The sequence below is a fragment of the Homalodisca vitripennis genome, chromosome 1 (assembly GCF_021130785.1).
Source record: "Homalodisca vitripennis isolate AUS2020 chromosome 1, UT_GWSS_2.1, whole genome shotgun sequence".
NCBI lineage: Eukaryota > Metazoa > Arthropoda > Insecta > Hemiptera > Cicadellidae > Homalodisca > Homalodisca vitripennis.
Genome location: NC_060207.1, coordinates 107,479,710 through 107,502,273, shown reverse-complemented (window position 1 = coordinate 107,502,273; position 22,564 = coordinate 107,479,710). Strand labels below are relative to the sequence as shown.

The 22,564-nt window shown below is 32.8% G+C and overlaps 1 protein-coding gene across 1 annotated transcript in view; it reads right to left on the bottom strand.

Moving 5' to 3' along the window:
• Positions 1-4,090: 4,090 nt before the first annotated feature.
• Positions 4,091-22,564, bottom strand: part of LOC124368851 (protein zyg-11 homolog B-like) — a 46,615-nt gene continuing 28,141 nt past the window's right edge. Inside the window, 6 exon segments of the mRNA XM_046826301.1 lie at positions 4,091-4,297; positions 4,919-5,042; positions 10,802-11,088; positions 11,872-11,954; positions 12,218-12,321; positions 21,489-21,638. Coding sequence (XP_046682257.1) covers positions 4,258-4,297; positions 4,919-5,042; positions 10,802-11,088; positions 11,872-11,954; positions 12,218-12,321; positions 21,489-21,638 — 788 coding nt within the window. The 3' untranslated portion in view covers positions 4,091-4,257.

Below are 22,564 nucleotides of genomic sequence, written 5' to 3'. Positions count from 1 at the left end.
TCTTTTTTGCTTTCCCACCCATTTCCCTACCCTCAACAAAAAACTAGACTTTTACAGTGATGTTCGATTATCCGAAAACCACCTTGAAGAATTGTTTTGGATAATCGACACTCTACTGTATTATATGTTATAGAAAAATACCCTATTTAGATTGTAGAAAATTACACAAATTTATTTATACTCAGTCTGAGAAGCGTAATACTTACAATATTATTACTTTACAGAGTAAACATGTCTGATAACATTTACATCGAGTCAATAGTTGATTTTAACATAGGAATGTTTGACAATTATAATACTGCAGCCCTTATCAATCAAATTTAACCCTTAAAGCGCTAATTTAAATTACTGTCAAACATAAAAGACTAAGACATAAAAAAGTATTTTTTTTTAATTTCCCAATGCTAATTTTTGTTTCATATTCCTTGGTATTACCTTTATAAGAAAAAATAATAAACATGTATTATTACATATTTTTGAGAATTTTATACGCACGAAAACATTTGAAATTTTGAATAAACTGCATTGCAGGATAATGTACATAGGAACACTATTTGACAGATTACATTACATTTATACAGGTTATTTATAATGAGTAAATTGTAACTGAAGTTTCTGTATAAATAGTACATAAAATTAAATAAGTTCAGTATAAGATTTTGAAATGTAATAACATGAAATTCACACAAACTTATTTATACGATAGCCTACAAGGGAAATGAAACAAATATTGTACTTATAAACCTTATTTATTTAGAATAAATAAACTGGACTTGTATGGTGAAACTGGTATAAAATACAAAACAAATAATTGAAAAAATATTACACATAATATACCAAAAATGCGCTCAAACTACATTGTTCGTAGTAAAATGATAAAAGTTGGATTAGCCATTATAACAAAACATTACACTAAATGTTAGTAAAAACAAACTAAAACACTATTAGAATAACAACGGACTGATTCAAAACACTTTGTTTAACAATATAACCAACATACGACCATCACACACGTAGTTAAACAGCTGAATGAAACGAACGCGTCTGTAGGCGTATGCCGCGTCACAGGCCATACAAAAAATGGCGGCGATTGTTTTCAACCCTAGTAGATACCGTTACAACGTCCACCAACGATGACAAAGCGTTTTGTCTAGTCCCGACAGTCGAAAGGAACATTGACCTGCTCTCTTACGGAAGTTTTAACAACTAATTCTTCGCCATTTCATAATTAAAGTTTTTGCGTTTGTAGACGTTATCCGCGTTTAAAGCATCGGCAGTTCCGCGTCTTTAGGCGTTAGCCGCGTTGGAAGGGTTAAAATTATCTACCTTATTTGAGTTTGTGATATTATTAAATGATAAAAGTTAATGAGCATTTCCAATTGCATTTCTCAAGGACAGTCAATGAATGTTTACTGTTTTTCAACCCAACCTTTTGTTTTCCATAGATATTAAAGTCTCAAACAGTTTTAGCTACAAGTGTCACTATGCTCCTCTCTTAACAGTTCATGTACTGTATATTAGCCTGAATGGTCTATAACATTTTATTTGCAGGATAACTCTAATTAAATAATGAGTTTAACTACGTAATAAAGGTATTTAATAAAACAATAGATTTTAAAATAAAATAAATACTTATGCTATTTTATTAATCATGCACAGTTACTTTTTCATGTTGGGTTTAACTAAACTTATTCTATAATTTGCCTAAAGTCCACCGTGTTAATATATTTGTAACAAATTTAAACACCTACAAACTCCAATATTTTAAAAATCTTATAAGATGTAAATAAAAGACGTACTATTAAATGTGCGTATAAAGACGTTATCCAAACGTAAATACTTAGGTTGCAGTCGGTTAAAAATTATGTTTGTAAATATGACAGTGCTATTAGCTAAATATTGTTTATACCTATGCATTTTTTATTTTTGCTATGTTATTGTATAGTTCTCAAAATTTAAATGGCGCTATCTGGATACCTTACATCTAAAACTTTTGTTGTAAATCAACTTAAAAATTTTAAAAGATTTGGTTGTTTTACTCCACAATGTATATTAGCTAAGATACAACCATTTCTTTTGGAAATATTGAAGGCTCCCATAATAAAAGAGATGTTGAAAAATGTGCAAGAGTAAAGTTACAATTTGTTAATTTCTAAAAAATTTGCCATTTTGGGTCTATGATGAGACATAGCTGTTGTGAAAATGTAGAAACCATCTTAAAAACTGTCATTGGAACAGCTGACGTGCAAGATGAATTTCATGCAAGATCAGAGTTTTATTAATACTATACTAAAGTTTTAACTTAAGTTCTATTATGTTTCTATAACAGTAAAACAAACTCTTTTTGACTTAGTTTGTTGTTTTCGTGATACAGGTCGTGTTTGTGACAGACCTAAAAGCCACCCGTCAGTCTTGACCCAATGCAATCCTTGATATTGTTCCAGTTTGCAGTAATCTCTGAAGAAGTCACTCTGCTGGCTGTCCCAACAGTTAGAATCAACGTACACTTCGTGTCAATGGTCTTCTAAGCGTTTAACAGTTTCAACCTTTCAAAATATGGGCAGTTCAGGAGTTAAATATAACAAACCCAGTGAGGCATGTTGAGGAGCTGTAGATAGTTTACGAGATTATCTAGAAATAAGGTAACTAATAAATGAATGAAGCTGATGAAACGGAAGTGACCTTCTTCACACATGAAACTTGAATAGCCAAACTTGTGCGTCAGAAAGCCCACACGTGTTTCACGAATCCTCATTCACCCTAAAAAATTCAAGTGTGGTAAGCGTTAAAATATTGGACCAATATCTTTAGAATCCACTCAAACGTCTACTCAGAAATCATTCATAAGTTTGTCTCTTTAATGAAAGACAATGAGAGGATGTGTTGGCTGCAACAAGATGGTGAGACCTGTTACATATCAACTGAAACAATGAAAATGCTTCAGAATTTTTGAGGAGAAAGATTAATTCCAAGAAAACTTTGGCCTCAACACTTATGAGGAGACCTTTTCCCTTATGATTATTTTTTCAAGTAGTACTTAAAGGGAAAGGTTTACCAAAAATGTTCCAAAAAAACCTGCAATACTTCTGAAATAACAAAAAAAGAGCCATCTCAGAAATCTCTCCCACAGTGCTCAGCAGAGTGCCTACCAGTTTATGCAAACGAGTAACTGTGCTCGTAATATAGATGAACGGTGGACATTTTGAACACCTGTTTGAATAATAAAGTTTTATTTTAGGATTTATATATGTAAATTAATGGAAACTATCATTTATTTAGTTGCAAAGCACAGTACTGGGTTTATTAAATAAGTTTTTGAGGGTACAGTGACTTTTGAATTATTATGAATTAACACCTTATTTATATATATATATATATATATATATATATATATATATATATATATATATATATATATAAAAGTTAATAACAGAGGTTATAGACTCTTTTATGAAAAGTAGCCTACAACTTGTAATCTGATCTTACATTCTTGTGAAATCCACAACTGCACAAAGTGATAATCAACAGGTGTTATTGCTACTTGAAAAATGCAGATCAAAGTATGAAGATGGGAACAATATTACAGGGAAGTTGGGATTGATGAGGAGTGCCTGCATCACCAGAAATTTAGGATTTCATGATATAGAGTAGTGCCTGAAAAGTGATCACCTCCACAGTAACTTTCACAATGAGTATTAGGAGAATTTACAACACACACTTTTTTTGTCATTAAAAGGTATTTTTCCTTGTTTAGAATTTTCTAAGTGACCTACAATTAAAAAGCTTAAGTAACAGGACTTCAAATAATATTCAAACTATTTTTAAAAGAAATTTTGGGACTGCTTCAGTCTATTTACCTATTTCAAAAAATTATGAATACAGAAAAAATATAACAGCTAGAAGGATCATTCAACAAGAATGGAAGACACATCTTCGGCATTGAAATAGTAATAAAGCACAATGTAATCAGTGACATTATGTGTTTGGTATTATTAAAGTAATTTTTGTTGACATTAAAACAGTCTCATATATTTATTTCTTTAAAGTTATTTAACAGGAGAGGAGGATAATAATAAACAATAGTTTGTACTTATATTTACAGTTTTTATATAATATACATAGTTATTAACAATATATTTACAAAATAAATTATAAATATCAAGTAAATTTTATCTCGATAATGTTATTATGCTCACAGTATTATTGTTCCTAAGAAATATACACGAGTTTATCAGAGGTACGCAGTCGGTGTTTATATCAGGGAGAGCTTTCACAGACCATTGGACAGCTGTTGTGCCTGAAAACATATTTTGTTAATATTAGGTTATCTTTATTATAATACTGAAATGAAAGTTGATAAAAACTTAAATAAGCAGATACCTTTTCTTTTTTAGAACATCATGTAAGAAAGGTATAGCGTTTTTGTCAAATATGGTTCAAACCTTTGAAAAGTGGTTTATTTATGTACTTATATATATATATATATATAATATTTATAAGTATCCATGAGTGATGGATATAGTAAAAATAAGGGGATTCGGATCAAAGAATTAAACATGAATGTGGATTACAGATAGTGTACCACTACCAAAGTTTTCATACAACAAATGAATCTTAGACTAACAAACCAATTGTAATGACATAATAAAATCTAACTAAAGTTTTCATAACCTTTTTTTAGAGAGGGAGAGTTTAAGTAGTCAAGTCCTCCGCTTCTATCAATAACCCCTAGTGCTGACAACCAAGGATATGCTAAATCAGGGTACAATATATGCAGCTATGTTATCATTAGCACACATAAGAAAAATTAGAAATCAGCCCTGTTTGCGATGTTTAGGTGATTACTTTCATGCTTGTTTATTATAAAGAATTATTATTGTACAGCATTTCTGTAACCACTTTCAATGAGTAAGCTAACCTGAGAAGGGCAAGGATGTCAGCACAGATGGCCTGTACTTGGGGGTCCACATCAGGGCGGCTGTACATCTGACGGAGCAGTTGGCTGCCCTGATCTGTCTCCAGCATTGGACAGTATCTGGGTGCTGCAAAAAGTTACATTTATTTATTTTATACACTGTTATTTGTGTACTTGAAAAGGTTGGAATATTGTACAGGCAATAACTATAGTTATCTTTTAACCCTGAAATTGACCATAATTTTTCCCAAAATGGCTGGCACTTTATGTACTTCGATTTTGTAAAGGCATTTTATTTCTATCACTACTCATCTATTTTTCAAGTCACAGACATTTTAAAAATATCAGTGTTTTTTACAACAAAAGAATGAAATATTAAATATATAAATTTTATTTGTAAAAATAAATTGATTAAAATAAAAAAGTAGTAAAGAATAACATTTTCTCTCATTTATAGCACCCTCCCAGCCAATGTAAAATTTATTTTAATAAATCGAAAATATACTAAATTTTTGTTATATATCTACCTCACAAACTGTCAAAAAAATATATCAGTAAAAGACATTTGTTGGTACTTAACCCTTTGAGTGCCACGGCATTTTGCTATATGGTATGCATAAAATGCCGAGCCAAAATGCCTGATTTTGCAAGGGTCTAGTTAAAAATTCATAAATAAATTATTTATTGGTATAATGTCCTGGGTTTTTGTTTGTTTTGTAGATAAATATATTTTCTTTATAAATATAATATATTCATTAGTTATTTAACGTTTTTATACTAATAAAAAAAACATTAACAAAAACTTTATGATCAAAAACATTTTGTTTTTTATTTTGACGCAACATAGTGTTATTGAAATCTTTTATTTTTTCATTTTCAGTTGTGCTATCTTATACTCTATTTAATTCTTTACAAAAAAACATATAAAAACTTTTTTATACTTATAAATAAAGTTTTTGGAAAATAAATATGAAAATATGAACCGCTACAAAACTAGAAAGTCGCTCATTTACAGACAGTGTTTCAAGATTTGGATAGTATTTCCGTTGTTTATCAAGACATGTTTGTAAATTGTTTATTGCTTTATAAATAACAACATAATACAAAAAATGTGCTTCATCTCATTTTTATTTTATTTTTGTATGCTGTTACAAATATATTTACCAACTGCCTAATGGTTTGCGCACCTGTTTGTTTCTCTTGTCAGACTACTAAACAATAATTCAGTAAAAAATAAATAAAAATACACAACAGGGCTAGACTCAGGACGAGGGATATGTTTTGGTCCAGGCAGTTCGTTGTATCCAATTGGAATAAGGGGGAAATCTTCATCAGGTCCAACTTCAATCCAATCGGAGGGGGGTCAAGCAACCGGACGTCAACAGGCGCCATCTTATCATCATTGTTTGTAATGTCTGGGTCATCAATGTCAGGGAAACTATGGTCATTATAAATAGGACTTCTTTGTTGTAGGCCTACGCCTAATTTCAACCTTTATGATTACCTTGTAATTCAGGATGTGTTCTCTTATTAGGCTTTTTAGGTGTGGATGTAAACATTAAGCCTATATTGGTATTAGACGAATCTGATTCACTATCAGATGACGGATAGTCATCTATGTCAGCATCAGTATTATCTAAGTCTGAGGAATAATCTTCAAAAACGTCAAGATCACTGTCTGAATATTGGTCATTTGTATCTTGGTCACCCTCGCCTAACCCTAACTTAACACTGTGTATTGTCTACACTGCTAATGCTTGAATCTAATGCCTCCAAAACTAGGTCTTCATTGTCAGCAATGTTTTTACAACTCATTGTTTATAAATATCACTGAACAAACACAAAAACTATACAAATGTATTTAGTAAAGTACTAGCTGCTAACGATCACAGTAACTCACGGTCAAGTCATTGTTCTACTTACACACAGACTAGAACAACATACACAAACAAAATAATTTGAAGATACTAACACTACAAACACATTTACACTTAAAAACTTTCAATATTTACAATAATTTGTGAAATAAACACCAGCACAAACTAAACACCTTGTCCGTGTAGCTGTCGATTCTAAACTCGACTTAAGCACTCTTTTACAACCGCCGTAAAAATCAGAATCTACTCAGAATGCAACAAAACTTTCATCAAAAGTTACGTTGAAGCCTTTGGAATGTGTATGTATAGCCATTGAGACAATTTAGATAAATACTATATAAAATATAAGTGTTACTGCAGAAGTTGCAAATAGCGATTCTGGCATTTCTTGCATATAGTGCAGGATCGCAAATAGTGATGCTCCGGCACTCAAAGGGTTAATAATATACCTATAAAAAGTACCATATCTACTAAATTCTCTTATTGCAATATTTTGTATCTAATTATGACAGTTTGGATTCTATTGGATGAACTCATTAATTTACTAAAATGTAAATATGTGTAAAAGAAAGAAATTATATTTATAAAAGTTTGTGTTATATATATTTTTTAATATAGCAGCAATTAAAAAAAATGTTTTCATTCAAAAACTATTTATTGGCCTATAGAAAGTACATTTTTATAAGTTTACAAAAATGTACTACAATGTATTTTTTTATCTTTATTATTTTAGCCTGTATGATCAGGCATAATTAATTCACTAGGCAACAGTTCATACAAGTCAGATGAAACTTCATCCATATCAAACTAACATTGTCTTCTGATTGCCCAGTACATTCCTAATACCACTACTGTGGTAATTACCACTCATTGTGAAATCTACAATAAATTATTTACCCAGCAATAAAAAATATTGAACCTATATGAACATAGGTCAACCTGCAATTACACAAACATTCAATCAATTCATTAAAATCTTACACAAACTTCCACATTTTTCATTTCAATAATTTAGAAAACACTACACAAACGTTTTTTTTATCACACTAGTATTGACAAATGGTGTAATAACTGAGAAATCACTATGGCAACCACACAATGCTTAATTCTTATGTACTAGGTGAGTCTGTGATTGTACAACAGAACAAAAATAAAATACTAGTTCATCTTCTTCAACAACGATACTGTTTCTGAGAGCCGTTCTTCTTCGTTTTGATGTGATTTTCACTACTTCCAGACAATGATAGAGGATAAAAAATGTTAATATTTAATGAAGCTTTTTTCTACACATTAGGCATTTTTGGATTTTACAAACATAACCTTTTCAAACAACTATTGTATAAACATTTATTTCCTTACAGGCTATTGAAACGATGTTTCTGAAAGTCAAGAATACACCCTTTCCAAAAATGACACAATCGTGTAGAATGTAAACTCTTGACAGGGAATTTTGACAAACATATCATAATTTTTGCAATTATATGAAAAAATCTCAGTCAGAAATGTGAACACCCAAGTTTAAAATTTTCTAATGACACATTTAATGGAACTATAGAATGTTTTGCTGTATAATATGAATCCTTGGATCTTTGTCTTTGAGTTAAAATATGTTTTAGTTCAAACAAAGGAAAAATAGAGTTGCTGTTAGAGATCATATCACAACATAGTTAATGTGTAGGAAATAGATTAGTCCCATTTGAAAATGTAGTTAATGCATCTTGTAATGTTAATGCAAACGTAGTTCAACTTATAAAAATCAAGCTACTGCCATATGTACAAATTTAATGAATTTACAAGTCATTTGAAGTTTATTTAATCTTCCAATCATGTGTTATTTAAACACATATGTGACAGAATCGTTGAAATTTGAGGTTTATACAAATGTAATGAATGTAAAAGTCATTTATCAGGTATTTATTTGGTCTTCCGATAATATGTCATTTTGGTTACTTCAAAACATAAGTGACAGAAACAGTCAAATATAAAATAACTGAATTTTAAAACGTAAGGGCTTTGTGATATAGTGGTAGCACGCTCACTTGGCAAGTGAGAGATCTGGATTTGAGTCCCGGCAGAGCAAGTACTTTTGTGATTAAATTTTTATTGCCGCAAGGGGCTATCACGACCATTTTGATGTCAGGGCATTTCTCCGTTCGGTGGCTATCCAGCTGTGCTAGTAAGAGATAACTGTCGCTCCTTCTTTGAAACTAGCAGTTTAAAATGAGTGATACAAACAAAAATCCGCGAGTTGTGAATGGCGGTCGTTAATTCAGTTTTTGTTGGCTAAATACAATAAACCAATTAAGATTTATCACCTATGTGAAGTTTATGGAAACAATGTGATTACTGAAGATGGAATGCGTCAATGGTAGATTAGGTTTAAAAATGGCCAAACTAATGTGCATGATGACGAACGAAGTGGACGGGCAAGCTTTGTGATGATGAAATTGTCTCTAAAGTCGATGAGAAGATTAATGAATACTGCCAATTCACAATAATAGAACTCTCATTTAGTTTTCCAAATTTCAATGTTACACAAAATTGTTATGCAAAACTTAGATTACCATAAATATGGTGCAAGATGGGCACCAAAAACCTTAACAAGTGACGTGTTGAAAAATAGTATTTTAGTATCACTTTTAAATGTATATAATACAATTTTTTCTTGTACTTTGTATTTTTTGATATAAAAAATTAATCTACTTTTTGGATAGCCCTCATATGAATATTTATTAAGAGGTAGAGTTTCATCCCAAATTTCAATCCCTTAGGTGAACATTTTCAACAGTTATTGTGTGTACAGGCAGACATAAAACAGTTTTTGATTTCAAAATCAGTAACTAGCAGAAGAGAGTTTAATTGTTGTAGCAGGGTTATTAAATTTAGATACAATAATATGACAATAGTTTTAACGAATACATTTTACACACATTGACTACCAAGTGTTGCAGTGACACATCATATTAACTTTTGTAGAAAATTTGTTATCAAGAAGATAAGATTTAAGACTGACTTCCAACAACATATTTTGCTAGAGGGCAAACCTTAGAGGTTTTAACTTAGTTTAGAATAACAGCTGATATGAACATTAGGGAGAACTGGAGGTAGTCCATGCATAGTTATTCAGATAATGTATTGATCTCCAAACTGAGCAAGAGCTTGTTGAGACAAAGAGTGCTGTGAGCTACTGAGGCATGGAGTTAGGCACCAAACTCATATTTGGAAATCAAATCTTAAAACAGACTGATGGAAAATGTTAGAGGTCCTATTATGAGTAAACATCATATGTTTATGTCTGCTCACTAGGCAATCTGTAATTGTGTGTGTTTGCAACAAAAGAGAGAGAGAGAGAGAGAAAGAAGGAACTCCTATGACGGGTATGAGAGAAGAGAAATTTTCTGAATAATAAGGAGATAGTAATAAGACTGATCAAAATGTAGTAGAATAGGGAAGAAGTGGAAGATGAAATGGCAAAAGAAAAGATAGTGAAGGAAGGAAATGAAAACTGAAAAACGCCAAATGAGAAAGTGGAAGGAGGATTTTGCTCATGAAAAGATTGACAGGAAAGCCAATGGAGCTAAGAATAAGGGAGATAGTGTACAACATGAGTCATAGTAATCCATGGAACTACATTCCAAAACCAGAGTTTAGTCCATCAAGTCTAGGTGAAGCTGGTAGAGAGAGGGAGAGAGTGAGAGGGGGAAGAGGGAGGGAGGGAGAGAGAGAGATTTTAGTGTTCACAAATATAACTTTTAATTTAAAGTAACATAAAGAAAACCGCTACATTAATTTCTATTATTTTTCTATTTTTATCACATATAAAACTACCATTTAAAATATTTTTATTGATACTAACTGATTGATGCAAGTATTTACATGACATTTTTTATTAATGCAAAACTAGTACCAATCTTTAACAGTATCAAAAACTGAATAGTCATATAATTTTCCAGATCCAGGATTCATATTTATTAGGTTAAAAAAGTAATACAAAAATGAATCAACTGACCATTTTTCGTGCAGACATGGTGAATTGCCCACACAGCCCACAACTGGACCTGAGGTGCTTGGAAACACTGTAATAGTGATAGGAAGGGGTGGAAGGAGCGGTAGGCCACCATTTCGCCGTCTGGAGCCTGCCAGCCTGCTACCACCGCTCCCAGCTCTGCCAGTGCTGCCTGCCAGCCAATAGCCGCTCCACTCTGCGCCCACGCCGCCTCCCCCTGTGACGCCAGGTGTGCCATGATCCCCGCCGCAAAGTAACTCACATCTATCTGACTTGAGTGAAGCAGGTTCCTACAAACCCCACATTTTTACAGTTACATGTTCAAAGCAAATAATAAAAACAACAAAAACTACATTATTCTTAAATTCTATTGATTCAAATTATTAACCCTTTTGAATCTCCCATGCATTAGTACTGGAGGGCAGTATCCCTCTACTCGTAATAATAACAACCCATGATTCCTCTACAGGTTGGATTTAAATTTGCAAGCATGTGCTTCATAGTTGAAGATGTGGTTTTCAAACTTTAAAGACTTCGCGTTCCTCATTTCATTCACTAACTACTTTTATGTTATAACTCTTGTTTTCTTTTGTCTTGTATTTTTAAAATTCCATAACGAATGTAATATATTTGACTCTCTGAATTGTTTTAAGAGCATATTTAAAATAGTTTTATTCCACAAATAAACCTATTTCTCACTTTTTATAGCAATTATATAACCTTTATATCATTAATAGGTATAACTCAACTTTTATTACAATTATATAACCAGCATAGGATGTATATATATTTATACATTAAATGACAATACTATATTTTTAATTAAGCTACTGTACATTTCTTAACTATAGAACAAATGTGTTCATAATAATTTTTATAACAATGAAAAAATTAATACCAAATAAATGGATGTTTTTATAAATAATAAACTGGTAGGTTATTTGTTTTACAATTCTTCATGTAATTGTTACCAGTAATAAGGCACCAGTTTCTTTCAGTCTTAAAAAAATAAATTTATTGATTACATTTTTGTATTAACATCAATAGAAATTACAAAAAATAAAATAAAATACCTCAAAAGATCAATGAATGCAGCCTTCAACAGATAGCTTCTGAGCTCAGGCACCTCTGCTATGTTGTTTACAAGTCCCAGTACCTGTAACATATACAGAAACAATATTTTAGCTTGAACTCTCTTTATCTTAGTTTTAGCAAGCAAATTATATTTTTACTATAACCAAAGCTAAAACATTAAAAAATGTGTAATAAATCTTATTTCGTTTCATAACAATATTGTCATTTTGTGTAAAAACTCAAAATAATTGTATATCAAAAATAAATTATTACATTTTATTATTCTGTTTAGATTCAAAAGAGAGGAGTCATCTTCCTCCAATGAAATGATTCCATTGACATTACCTTAGTTTCGACGGTGGCTTCCCCAGGAAAAGTGACCAGCACTCCTAGGAACAGGTCCAGCCCTCCTTCCTTCAGGAACACAACACATGTTGTCGGAGATTCATCTGTCACATCAACAGTGTTAGTTTCTTAACTACACAATAATGAACTGTCTATACTTATGGTTTACATCAAACACGTACAAGAGCCATTTTTTTTAACCACCGATCTCACGTCATGATGGCCAGACAAGTGGTAGGTCAGCGGTGTGGGCAGTAGTCGATCACGCATCTACCCCTCTACAACATCTGTCATTGCCGAGTTCAACAAGCCAGTTTGTTCTGAGTTGCAGTCGCATTAACATGGCCGCCTTTCTGCAAGCAGAAGGATATAGCGCAGAAGAAACTGATAGTATAATGTGCTGTGTTTATGGAGAAAACATTATGAATTATGGTGTTATGCGTGAATGAAGGTGAAAGTTTTAAGATGGCTGAATGCCAAGGATTAATTCAAGAAATGTCAATGTCTTGAGTTTTGTGGGTATCAGTAAACATCTTTGGCACCCAGTGAGCACAAATATTTTTTAGCTTAAATGTTCTGTATCAATAGAGTAAAGAGAAGATCTTGACACTTCTGGAAATTCCAAAGGCAAAGTACTTATTGTGAATGTACGGTTTTCTCTAAACACTTTGTCAACTTGTTCAACAAGGCCATCTGTAATGACAGACTTGTAGTCCTTAACCTCTTTCATTGTGCATGTCAGTTCGGGCATACTTTCGACACCATTCACACACTACACCATTATTCAATGTTTTCTCCATAAACACTCCACATTTTCCAATGAATTTCTGCTGCACTATTTCCTTCTGCTTGCAGGAAAGGAATAATACTCCTCAATTCACATTTGGTAGGTAAATCAATAGAGGCATACAAGTTTATGCGACTGCAGCTAAGCATAAACTGGCTTCTTAACACGTTCAATGCGGTGCGGTAGATCTACTGCACGGCTGCCTCGCGCCAGCGCGCATGACGTAGATCTACTGCACAGCGCCATTGTTTAGAAACCCAGTCCAGTGTGCTCTCAGCACTCGTCGTGTATGGTTGTCCGTTTTGCCGCTCGTGGGGATATACTTTTCCCGCGTTTTTTGTGGTCGCCGTTCTCAGTTAGCGTTTTTGTGGTTAGTTTTTAGACTACTTCAAAATTTTAATACCGTTTTTGTTGTGTGTGTTTAGTGTTATTCTTATAATACAATAGACATGGATTTGCCCTCCTGGAACTAGTGGAATCCAGAATAGACGTCAGTTTGTGGCTAATAGTGATTCTGATTATGAAGACGACCCTGGTGTCCCTGGTTATGCTCCGGACCTCGACGATGAACAATACGAGACTGATGAGTCAGAGGTCGAAGACCCAGACTATGACGTAAGACCACCACAATGGAGTCCTCAAACTATAGGTATGAAAGATGTACCGTTTACAAAAGAGGAAAAGTTTTTAGTCCCTTTGCCTAATGAGATTACCCCAATCAATTTTTTTCTTGTTGCTGGTGGATGTGATTTTTTTGGAGGGCATTGTGGCTACTAACGAATAGATACGCGTTGGAGTTATTCTGTGGACCTACTACAAACCCCAGGCCTCACGAATCCATAAATGGAAAGACATTACCGTGGAGGATCTCAAATGTTTTATTGGCCTATTGCTGCACATGGGAATATTACAATTACCCCAATACAAGACTATTGGAAAACTTGTAAGCTGTTTTTCAACGTGCTTCCCCAAATTCATGGCCAGGGACAAATTCATGCTTTATTTTTGCGATGCATTAATTTTGAAAGGTACCCTAACCCAAACAACAGAGCTTCTAAAGTACAGTTTCTAATTGACTACTTCAACAATAAAATGGACTCAATTTATTATCCTCAAAAAAAGTTGTGCATTGACGAGGGAATGGTTTTATGGAGGGGACGGTTGTACTTTAGGCAATATATAAAAGGGAAACGCCATAAGTACGGCATCAAACTGTACAGTTTGTGTGACCCCCCATGGCCTAATACTTCGTTTTTTTTATGTATTGCGGAGTTTTAGATGATTACGGTGGTAAGGGGCATGCAGCCCAATGTTGTATTGAAGCTGATGCAAGGGAAACTCAATTGTGGCCACAGTTTATTTATGGATAATTATTATAATAGTTTTACTCTTACTCTTGCCTCAAGCCTGCTCCCGTAGGAATACATATTGCACTGGAACTCTTCGGCTGGACAGAAAATACGTATCTCCTGAAGTCAAATCGGCAACCCTGAAAAAGGGTGAAACCATCGCCCGCTACGCCGAAAGTGTTGTTGTCGCCAAATGGAAAGACAAACGCGTTGTCTCTTACATATCCACTGAATTTGAAAATGACATGGTGAATTCAATTAATCGAGGTGGTTTGGAGAGACTAAAACCACTACCAATTTGTTCAATACAACCATTTTATGAAAGGCGTGGACCGCAGTGACCAAATGATGTCATATTATCCTTGCGAAAGGAAAACACTGCGGTGGTATAAAAAGATTTTTGTCCATGTAATTCAGATGATGTTAGTGAATGCACACTATACTCTATAACGAAGTTCGCACATCAAGTGGAGAAAACAAAATGCCATTGTACGACTTCCGTCTGGAGGTTTATTGACAAGCTACTCCCGACCGTTCCCGAGCCTCCTCGACCTCTGAAAGCGCCGCCGCGTCCCCCATGTACCCTCACGGATTACAGAAAAAGTGGCTTGTGGAAAGAGAAGTAAACAAAAGAGGTGCAGAGTTTGCTATGCAAATGGCAGAAAGAAATACGTGATGTGGCAGTGTTTAGAATGTGATGGACAGCCTGGGTTGTGTGTCCCACATTGTTTTTGACCAATTCCATGACTAATGAAGCGTACCTTGGGGAGGATGGTTGGGTTGTTTAAATAGTAGTTTTTAGTGTTTTTTTTTATCAATATATTTTTAGTTATACTAAGTGATTTGTTCCCCAGTATTATTATAAACAATCGTTAGTGGTCTGTTTTTCAAAAACAATAAGGAAAACGGTGCGCGCTTCGAAGAGAGACTGGCCCCAGGAGTGTGTGCGGTAGATCTACTGCACGTTTTTCAAAATGGCGAAATTCGGCTCTTTTGGTGTTTGATGACCTTTTCTGTACCAACCCGTGTCACAACAACTAAATTGGTAAGTGAATACTAATAAAAAAAAATTAGCCTCTAGCAACATACATTACTTAATTTTTAGCAGCGAACGTGTTAAACTTGGCAAGGGACACATGTTGTAGTGACTGTTGTGTTCTGACTTGCTACTTGTCTGGCCATCATGGCATGAGATCAGAAGTTGAAAAAAATGGCGATCGTAAATTTGAACCGTAAAAATAACTTTACTTCCAAAATATAGTGAGTTGTGATTAAAAATTGTGGGCTATTTCAAACATGGTATTCTTGTCTAATTCTGCATATCTCAATGCTGCTCAACGTTATATTGTGCTACATGTATATACCATGGTACAAGTAATTTGGTTCATGTTTTATACAATTATATAAATTCAATTCAAATACACCTATTTAACCCTTTGAACCCCAGACCAAAATATTGATGGTGGAAAAAACGTACCAAAATCATTTGACCTAAGAACTACCGAGAATCCCCGGAGCAGAAACAGCTGTTTTGCATACTGTTTGTAAAAAATTAATACTTTTGCTATTTTTTATGCTATTGTCTTGTATTACACACCAAAATGTCCAGAATGAAATTGTATACACAGAAAAAGATTAGTCTGAAGTATAAAAAAATTTTTAACAGCATTAAAATAATTTTAAAATATATGTATATAGATTTTTAGGCAAAAAAATTGATTTTAAGATTTTTTAATTAAAAAATAAGAAATATTTTTACCATGGGCACCCACATTTTATTTTTCTAAATTTAGTTTTGTGTATGTACAAAAAGAATTATATTGATATCTCTAAAAATAAACTTTTTTTGAATTTTTATATAAAAGTATGCGACTTGTAAAAACCTCTAGGCGTACAACACAAAAATCACTGATATTACCTAAATAAATAAATTAGTAAATAAATAAATAAAAAAATTAGTATTTTAATAAAATACATATAAATATGTATTAATACTCATAAAATAAGTATTTTACGATTTCAAATAAATATGTATTAAACGCATATACCATGGCGACGATATTACGTCGCCCGGGGATTCTCGCAACTTCATTGGCGACGATACATCGTCGCCGCGGGGATCTTCGCATATCTTCTCGGCGACGATATTTCGTCGCCTGGGGTTCAAAGGGTTAAATGGTTAAATTACTCATTAAGGTTTTTAACATATAATAATACTACAAGAACAAATAAAGAAGGCATATAAACACTCAATTGTATAAACAAAGGTTTGCAATGGGTTTCAATATTTATATTACACATTATTTGCATTACTCTTTTGTAGTAAGAGGACTATTCAAAAAGTAAGGAACGTTTTGGAATTTTTAAAAACCAAGTACAAGAAAAACATAATATACACAAGTGAAAGAGGGACTAAAGTACTACTATTCTACATAATCACCATACAAATTCAGGCACTTATCATAGCTTTGAAATTCCTGTCATAGGCTAGAATTCTGCTGCCTGTGATCTCGTCACTCAGTGACGCGTACCTGGAGCTCCTCATCATTGTCAAAACACTGTGTTGCTAGCCAGGTTTTCATTTTCGGGAACAAGAAAAAAAAATCACTTGGAGCAAGATCAGGACTATAGAGGGAGATGAGGATAAACTTCTCAGTTCAATGAGTTCAAGAGTTCTTGCATACAGTTTGCCATGTGAGGGCTAGCATTGTAATACAAAAGCAAAATTTTGGAAAGAAATTTTCCTTGGTACTTGTTTTGGACAACTGTCTTAAGGTTATGCATTGCTCAAACAAAATGTTTCGACATCCACTCTTCTCTTGATCATGAACGTTTGTTCTATCATTTTTAAACTGAATACACCACTTCCTAACAGAACTTTGTCATTACGTTGTTCCTGTAAACTTTTCACAGTTCCTGATGAATTTCTATTGGTTTAAAGTTTTTTGGCAAATAACAAATCACAGATCACACTTATAAACTGGCGGGATTTACGATTGCAGCACACATTTCAAATTTTAATATAACAAAAACGGGCAGAGTAGAGATGTTCCCGTTGTCACGGCTGGACGCTGACTGAGGTGCACAGCACAAGCACATCAATATATAAGCGATTAGAGCATGCCTGGCGATGTGAGGTGGAGACGTTCCTTACTTTCTGAATAGTCTTCGTATGAATAAACTTTTTGAGTGAAGTCATTTCTCCATGCAATCACTCTATTTGACAAATGGCTTTGAATATGAGCACAATATATTGCTATTAATATGTCAATATTTACAATTAACTATAATACAAGTAACATAAAGATAGCCTTAGCCAGTTTCTTACATTCAATTTCTCCATGTAGTCTATTTTAAATTGACTTGAATATGAACACCTGAATTCAAGCTGAATTCAATCCACTAGATTGTTTTAATTTTTTAAACAAATGAAGTTTGGTGCAGAGCAATCTGCCACAGTAAAATTAGCTTACTGTAAATAGTAATTTACTAATTGAGAATTTTTACAGCTCAATACAATTGCTAGGTCATCAGTGAACATGTATTAATTTATTACAATACTATTTAATGAAAGTAGTAGGTTATAAACATAAATTATAAACAATACAGTACCCAATATGAAACCTTGTACCTTGTGGAATACTTTTAGTTACTGGCTTGTAATGAGAAAAACTTCGATTAACAAAAATTAATGTCTATGTAGGTAAGACTTAATAAAACTGTAAGGCTAAATTATTAAATCCACTATACTTAAGTTTCTTTAATAATATTGCATGATTTACAGTGTCAAAAACTTTTGAAAAAAATCTTGCCTATGATTATTTTCTTATTGTCTACACCTTGAGTACAATTTTTCATAAATGTTACTACAATCTTAGTTTCTTTCTTAGGTCTAAAACCAAATTGACTATCTGATAACAGTACATTATATTTGAAGTAGTTGATAACTTGTTTATTAATTATGAACACATACACTTTTGCAATACTGGAATTTTGTGACAGGTCTATACTTCTTGTAATCTGTCCTTGTACCTGTTTTAAACAATAGAATGTTCTTGACTAGCTTCAGGTATTTTGAAATTCCATTATCAATACAAAGATTCATTAAATAACCTAACACCTCAGAATGTTAAAAAATGTCACAATATAACAATATAAAATTATAGCTTAGACAAATTACAGCTTAGCTTATTTTAATAGAGAGACACAGACTTACTAGATAATGTTACTGTTGAAACAAGATCACTCACACTATCTCTAAAATAATGATTGAAACCACTTGGTGTTGAATTATTTACAACTTTTATGTGCCCCTAGATTTGTCATTTTTACACAAATGTGAATTAATAATAGACCACATCATCACTACTATATCATCTTAGACTTACTACCAGCAAATGCAACTTTCTTACAATTAAAACAAAGTTTTAAGTGTCTAACCTCATATTTATATTTCATGCTTAAATGTATATAACAGTCCCTAAAATAGGTTAAGCCTGTGAACTTAAACTGTCCATACAAAGACAAACATTTTTCTTTAAGCTATCTGAAATCCAAATTGTACCAGGAGTGAAAATTGCTGTTATCTTTAACCTCTCCAACATATTTATTTAAAACAGCAACATCTAAAATGTTTTAAAAAATATGTTTAAAATTAAACAAATTTGTCATCAATACTACTTAACATATACAAGTGCAGCTAGTTAAATTTACTAATTAAAGCAATAAAATATAGTGAAATGATGTCATCCATAGGCCTGAAAATTGTTTTTTTATTTCAACTAAAAATACTTGTATTTCTACTATGTACATTATTATTCAGCTTTTCTGTAAGAACTTCACACTTAAAAACCTGCATGATGGTCTAAAATTATCATAAGTTTCACTGCAACAGTCTCAATTAGATCAGACTTTACAGAAGTGGCAATGTTGGCAATACATGCTCCCTTACTTACAAAGTTAGTAAAGGTCTTGTTACATAACAAATAGTTATCAAGAGGTTAAAACTTAAAAGTAAATTTAACAACTTATATTCCTAGGAGTCATTGACTAAAGGGTCTATATTAAAATCCTCACTAAGATAAATGAACCTTTGTCCTATTGCTGTTTGCCAATTTGTTTAATAATAGCAATCATAGACATAGACATAGACATAGACATTTTCTTTATTTGCAGTTTCGTCAAGAAATACAATGGCGTCAAACATTTTAAAAATGAAAAGAAGAAGAGAATGGACAGTTTTCAGTTCTTCCATTGCAGGAACTCTTCCAGCGTATAAAAAGGTTTGTCGATCAGCCATGCTGTCAGAGCAGTCTTCAGTCTTGTTCCCGTTAGGGTCCTGAGCTCATTTGGCAGGAGGTTGTGGAGTTTTCTTCCCATATACGCTGGTGTCTTCTCGTACAGTGTGAGGTGATGGCGAGGCATTGTGTAGTGTGTGGCATATCTGGTGTTGTAGCTGTGGATATTTGAGCCTTGTGGGAGGGTTCCTGCATCAACATACAACACTACTTCTTTTATATAAAGGGAGATGACAGTCATTATTTTTAATGTTGCAAAAACTTCTTTGCATGAGTCTGTAGAGTTTATACCGGCCAGTATTCTCACTGCTCTTTTCTGCAATACTAAGATGCGTTTTGTGTTTGTTGCTGTTGATGCTCCCCAAACAGCCAGCCCATATTGCAGGTGTGACTGAAAGAGCGCATAATAGGCGATCATAGCAGTCTCTAGACTACCTGATTGTCTGATGCGCTTTAGGACATATATACAGGAGCTGAGTTTAGCTGTTAAGGCATCTATATGCCGAGACCAAGAGATTTGGTTGTCTATAATTACTCCAAGAAATGCAGAGTATTCTTCCAAAGACACACCAGGCACAGTTTGAACCAAGACCCCTCTTCTCCCGAAAGCCAGCTGCTTGGTTTTGGAAACATTCACGGCAAGATCGTTCTCATGGCAGTATTGGTAAGCCATTTCCAGTGCAATATACGACTGTACGGCGAGTTCATCTGGTGAGTGTTCAGCAAGTAATCATCATACAAGCAGTCAATAAAATCATACAAATTGTTACCATCAGTAATCATGTAAACCTCAATACAAACAAGATTAAGCACCTTAATACATATAACATTCACTTAACAGTCTGAAATCAGGAGCTATCACTTCTTCCAATTCACTACTGGTTAACCAATGTTCACATATATAAAGCTGATTCATATTTTATTTCACTATTACAAAATTTATTCATCTGTATTTCCAAGAAAACTCTGTATGTTAAAATGTACAATACACAATCCGTTATACTTTGGACTACAGATGAAGCTCGTTGACTTCAAAGGCCTACTTATTTCTTGAACTAAATTGCATAGTACAGAGAGTTTTTAACTAAAAAATTCTTATAGAGTTCTTTAGCTCCAACATTATTTTGAAGCGGCATATATCTTCTAATAATGCACCCTTCAGTTTTACAGGTGAAAAATGGTCACCATTTGATTCATTGTCCAAATCATCACTAAAATCCCTAGAACTAGTGTTTATCACTTTCTGCACAATCACTTTCATATTTTTATTTAGTTTGAAATAACATTGTTGGGCCTAGGTATGACATTGTTACAATTCCATTGACTAGCCTTTTTAATATTTGTCATTCTATCTTCTAGCTTTACATAGTTCTCCGCGAGCATGAAACATAAAAAACCCTGCTTTAAATATTGCTTGTAATACAAGCTATGTATTTCCTGTTTTCTCATAATTTGTTTTGGTAGTAAAGGGATCCAAGTGAGTTGTGGTCAGTTCCTCCTTATTCCGAACAGTACAGGCTACCTGCGTATCAACCAGATCTAGGTCCTTCAGAACTTTTCAGATAAAAATATTTATATTTGACATGCTCTTGTACTTTGGTTGTACTTTTTAAATGTTAATGAAACTTAAGGTATTAAATGTTACATATTCTCTTCCCAGTAAGATTATCAGAAAGTTAAGAGAATAAAATAAATGTTATGATTCACATCTTTTTGTGCAACATAATCAGCAGAGTAAATGAACACTTTGTTCTTTGTTTACAGTTTTTTACATGAACATTGAAAATCTTACTTTCTACAAAATTCTGCATGTGTTTTCATATTTTGACAAAACTTACCAGTTAGGTTCCACAAAGCACTAAGGGTAAACTTCATGGTGATGTCGACTGTTCGGGTCTCCATCTTGCCACGAACCAGGCTGAGCAGCTTGCGCATATACTGTTGTCGGGAGCCCAGTTGCGATGTCTCACTCGTAGAAATCTTAGCAGCTGAAATTCATCAAATCTCATAGATATTGTGTTTCTACAGTGGTTCGTATGGATAACATGTGGAATAAAGAATCTCTCAACATGCAATACTCTTTTGTATTACTGTTTTTTTTATATTTTATTACGTAGTTTTCAAGCTTTATTTAAGTGGTTTTATTTATTATATATATTATATATATATATATATATATATATATATATATATATATATATATATATATATATATATAAGTAGATATATATCTGCTGGTTCTAACGCACTTTTGGGACAGCCCATAATTCTACATAAATTCCTGTGCAATGTACCATAAATGAATCTGAGAAATCAAACAGGAAATCATGAATGAAAAAATAACCGAATCTATAGCTGTCCATTGTTGGGTTCATACGAATGAAAAATAACCGAATCTATAGCTGTTTTACTGTTCATTGTAGGCTATCTTAAGCTGTTTTAATGGAAAATCTTTGAAATCTTAATGAAAAATCTTTATTCTACAAAGTTAACTATAACACATTATTTATAACACTTTATTTCTTTATCTTTTATTGTCTTCTTTGCAGTAACAATCAAGTGTAATTTATCATTTTTATTCAATTCTTTAATCTTTTGTTCATCTAAAAGGCTTACGAATCTCTTAGGTAAATGTACTTTGAAATCTTCTAATTCTGCTATGATTGTCAGCCCAAATTTATCTTTAATTTTCCCCAAATTCATGATTTTATACTTCTTTTTGTCTTCTAAATCAGCTATTTCTCATATTCTTTGAATTTTAAATCACCAATCTGATTCAACTCTTGTAACAGTACCATTTAATACGAAAAAATAGTAAAACAAATTGAGTAAATTATACACTTTTCAGGTGAAAAATTGACATTACACATCCAAAATACACATAATAACCGTGTTTTGAAGCCAAAAACACAGT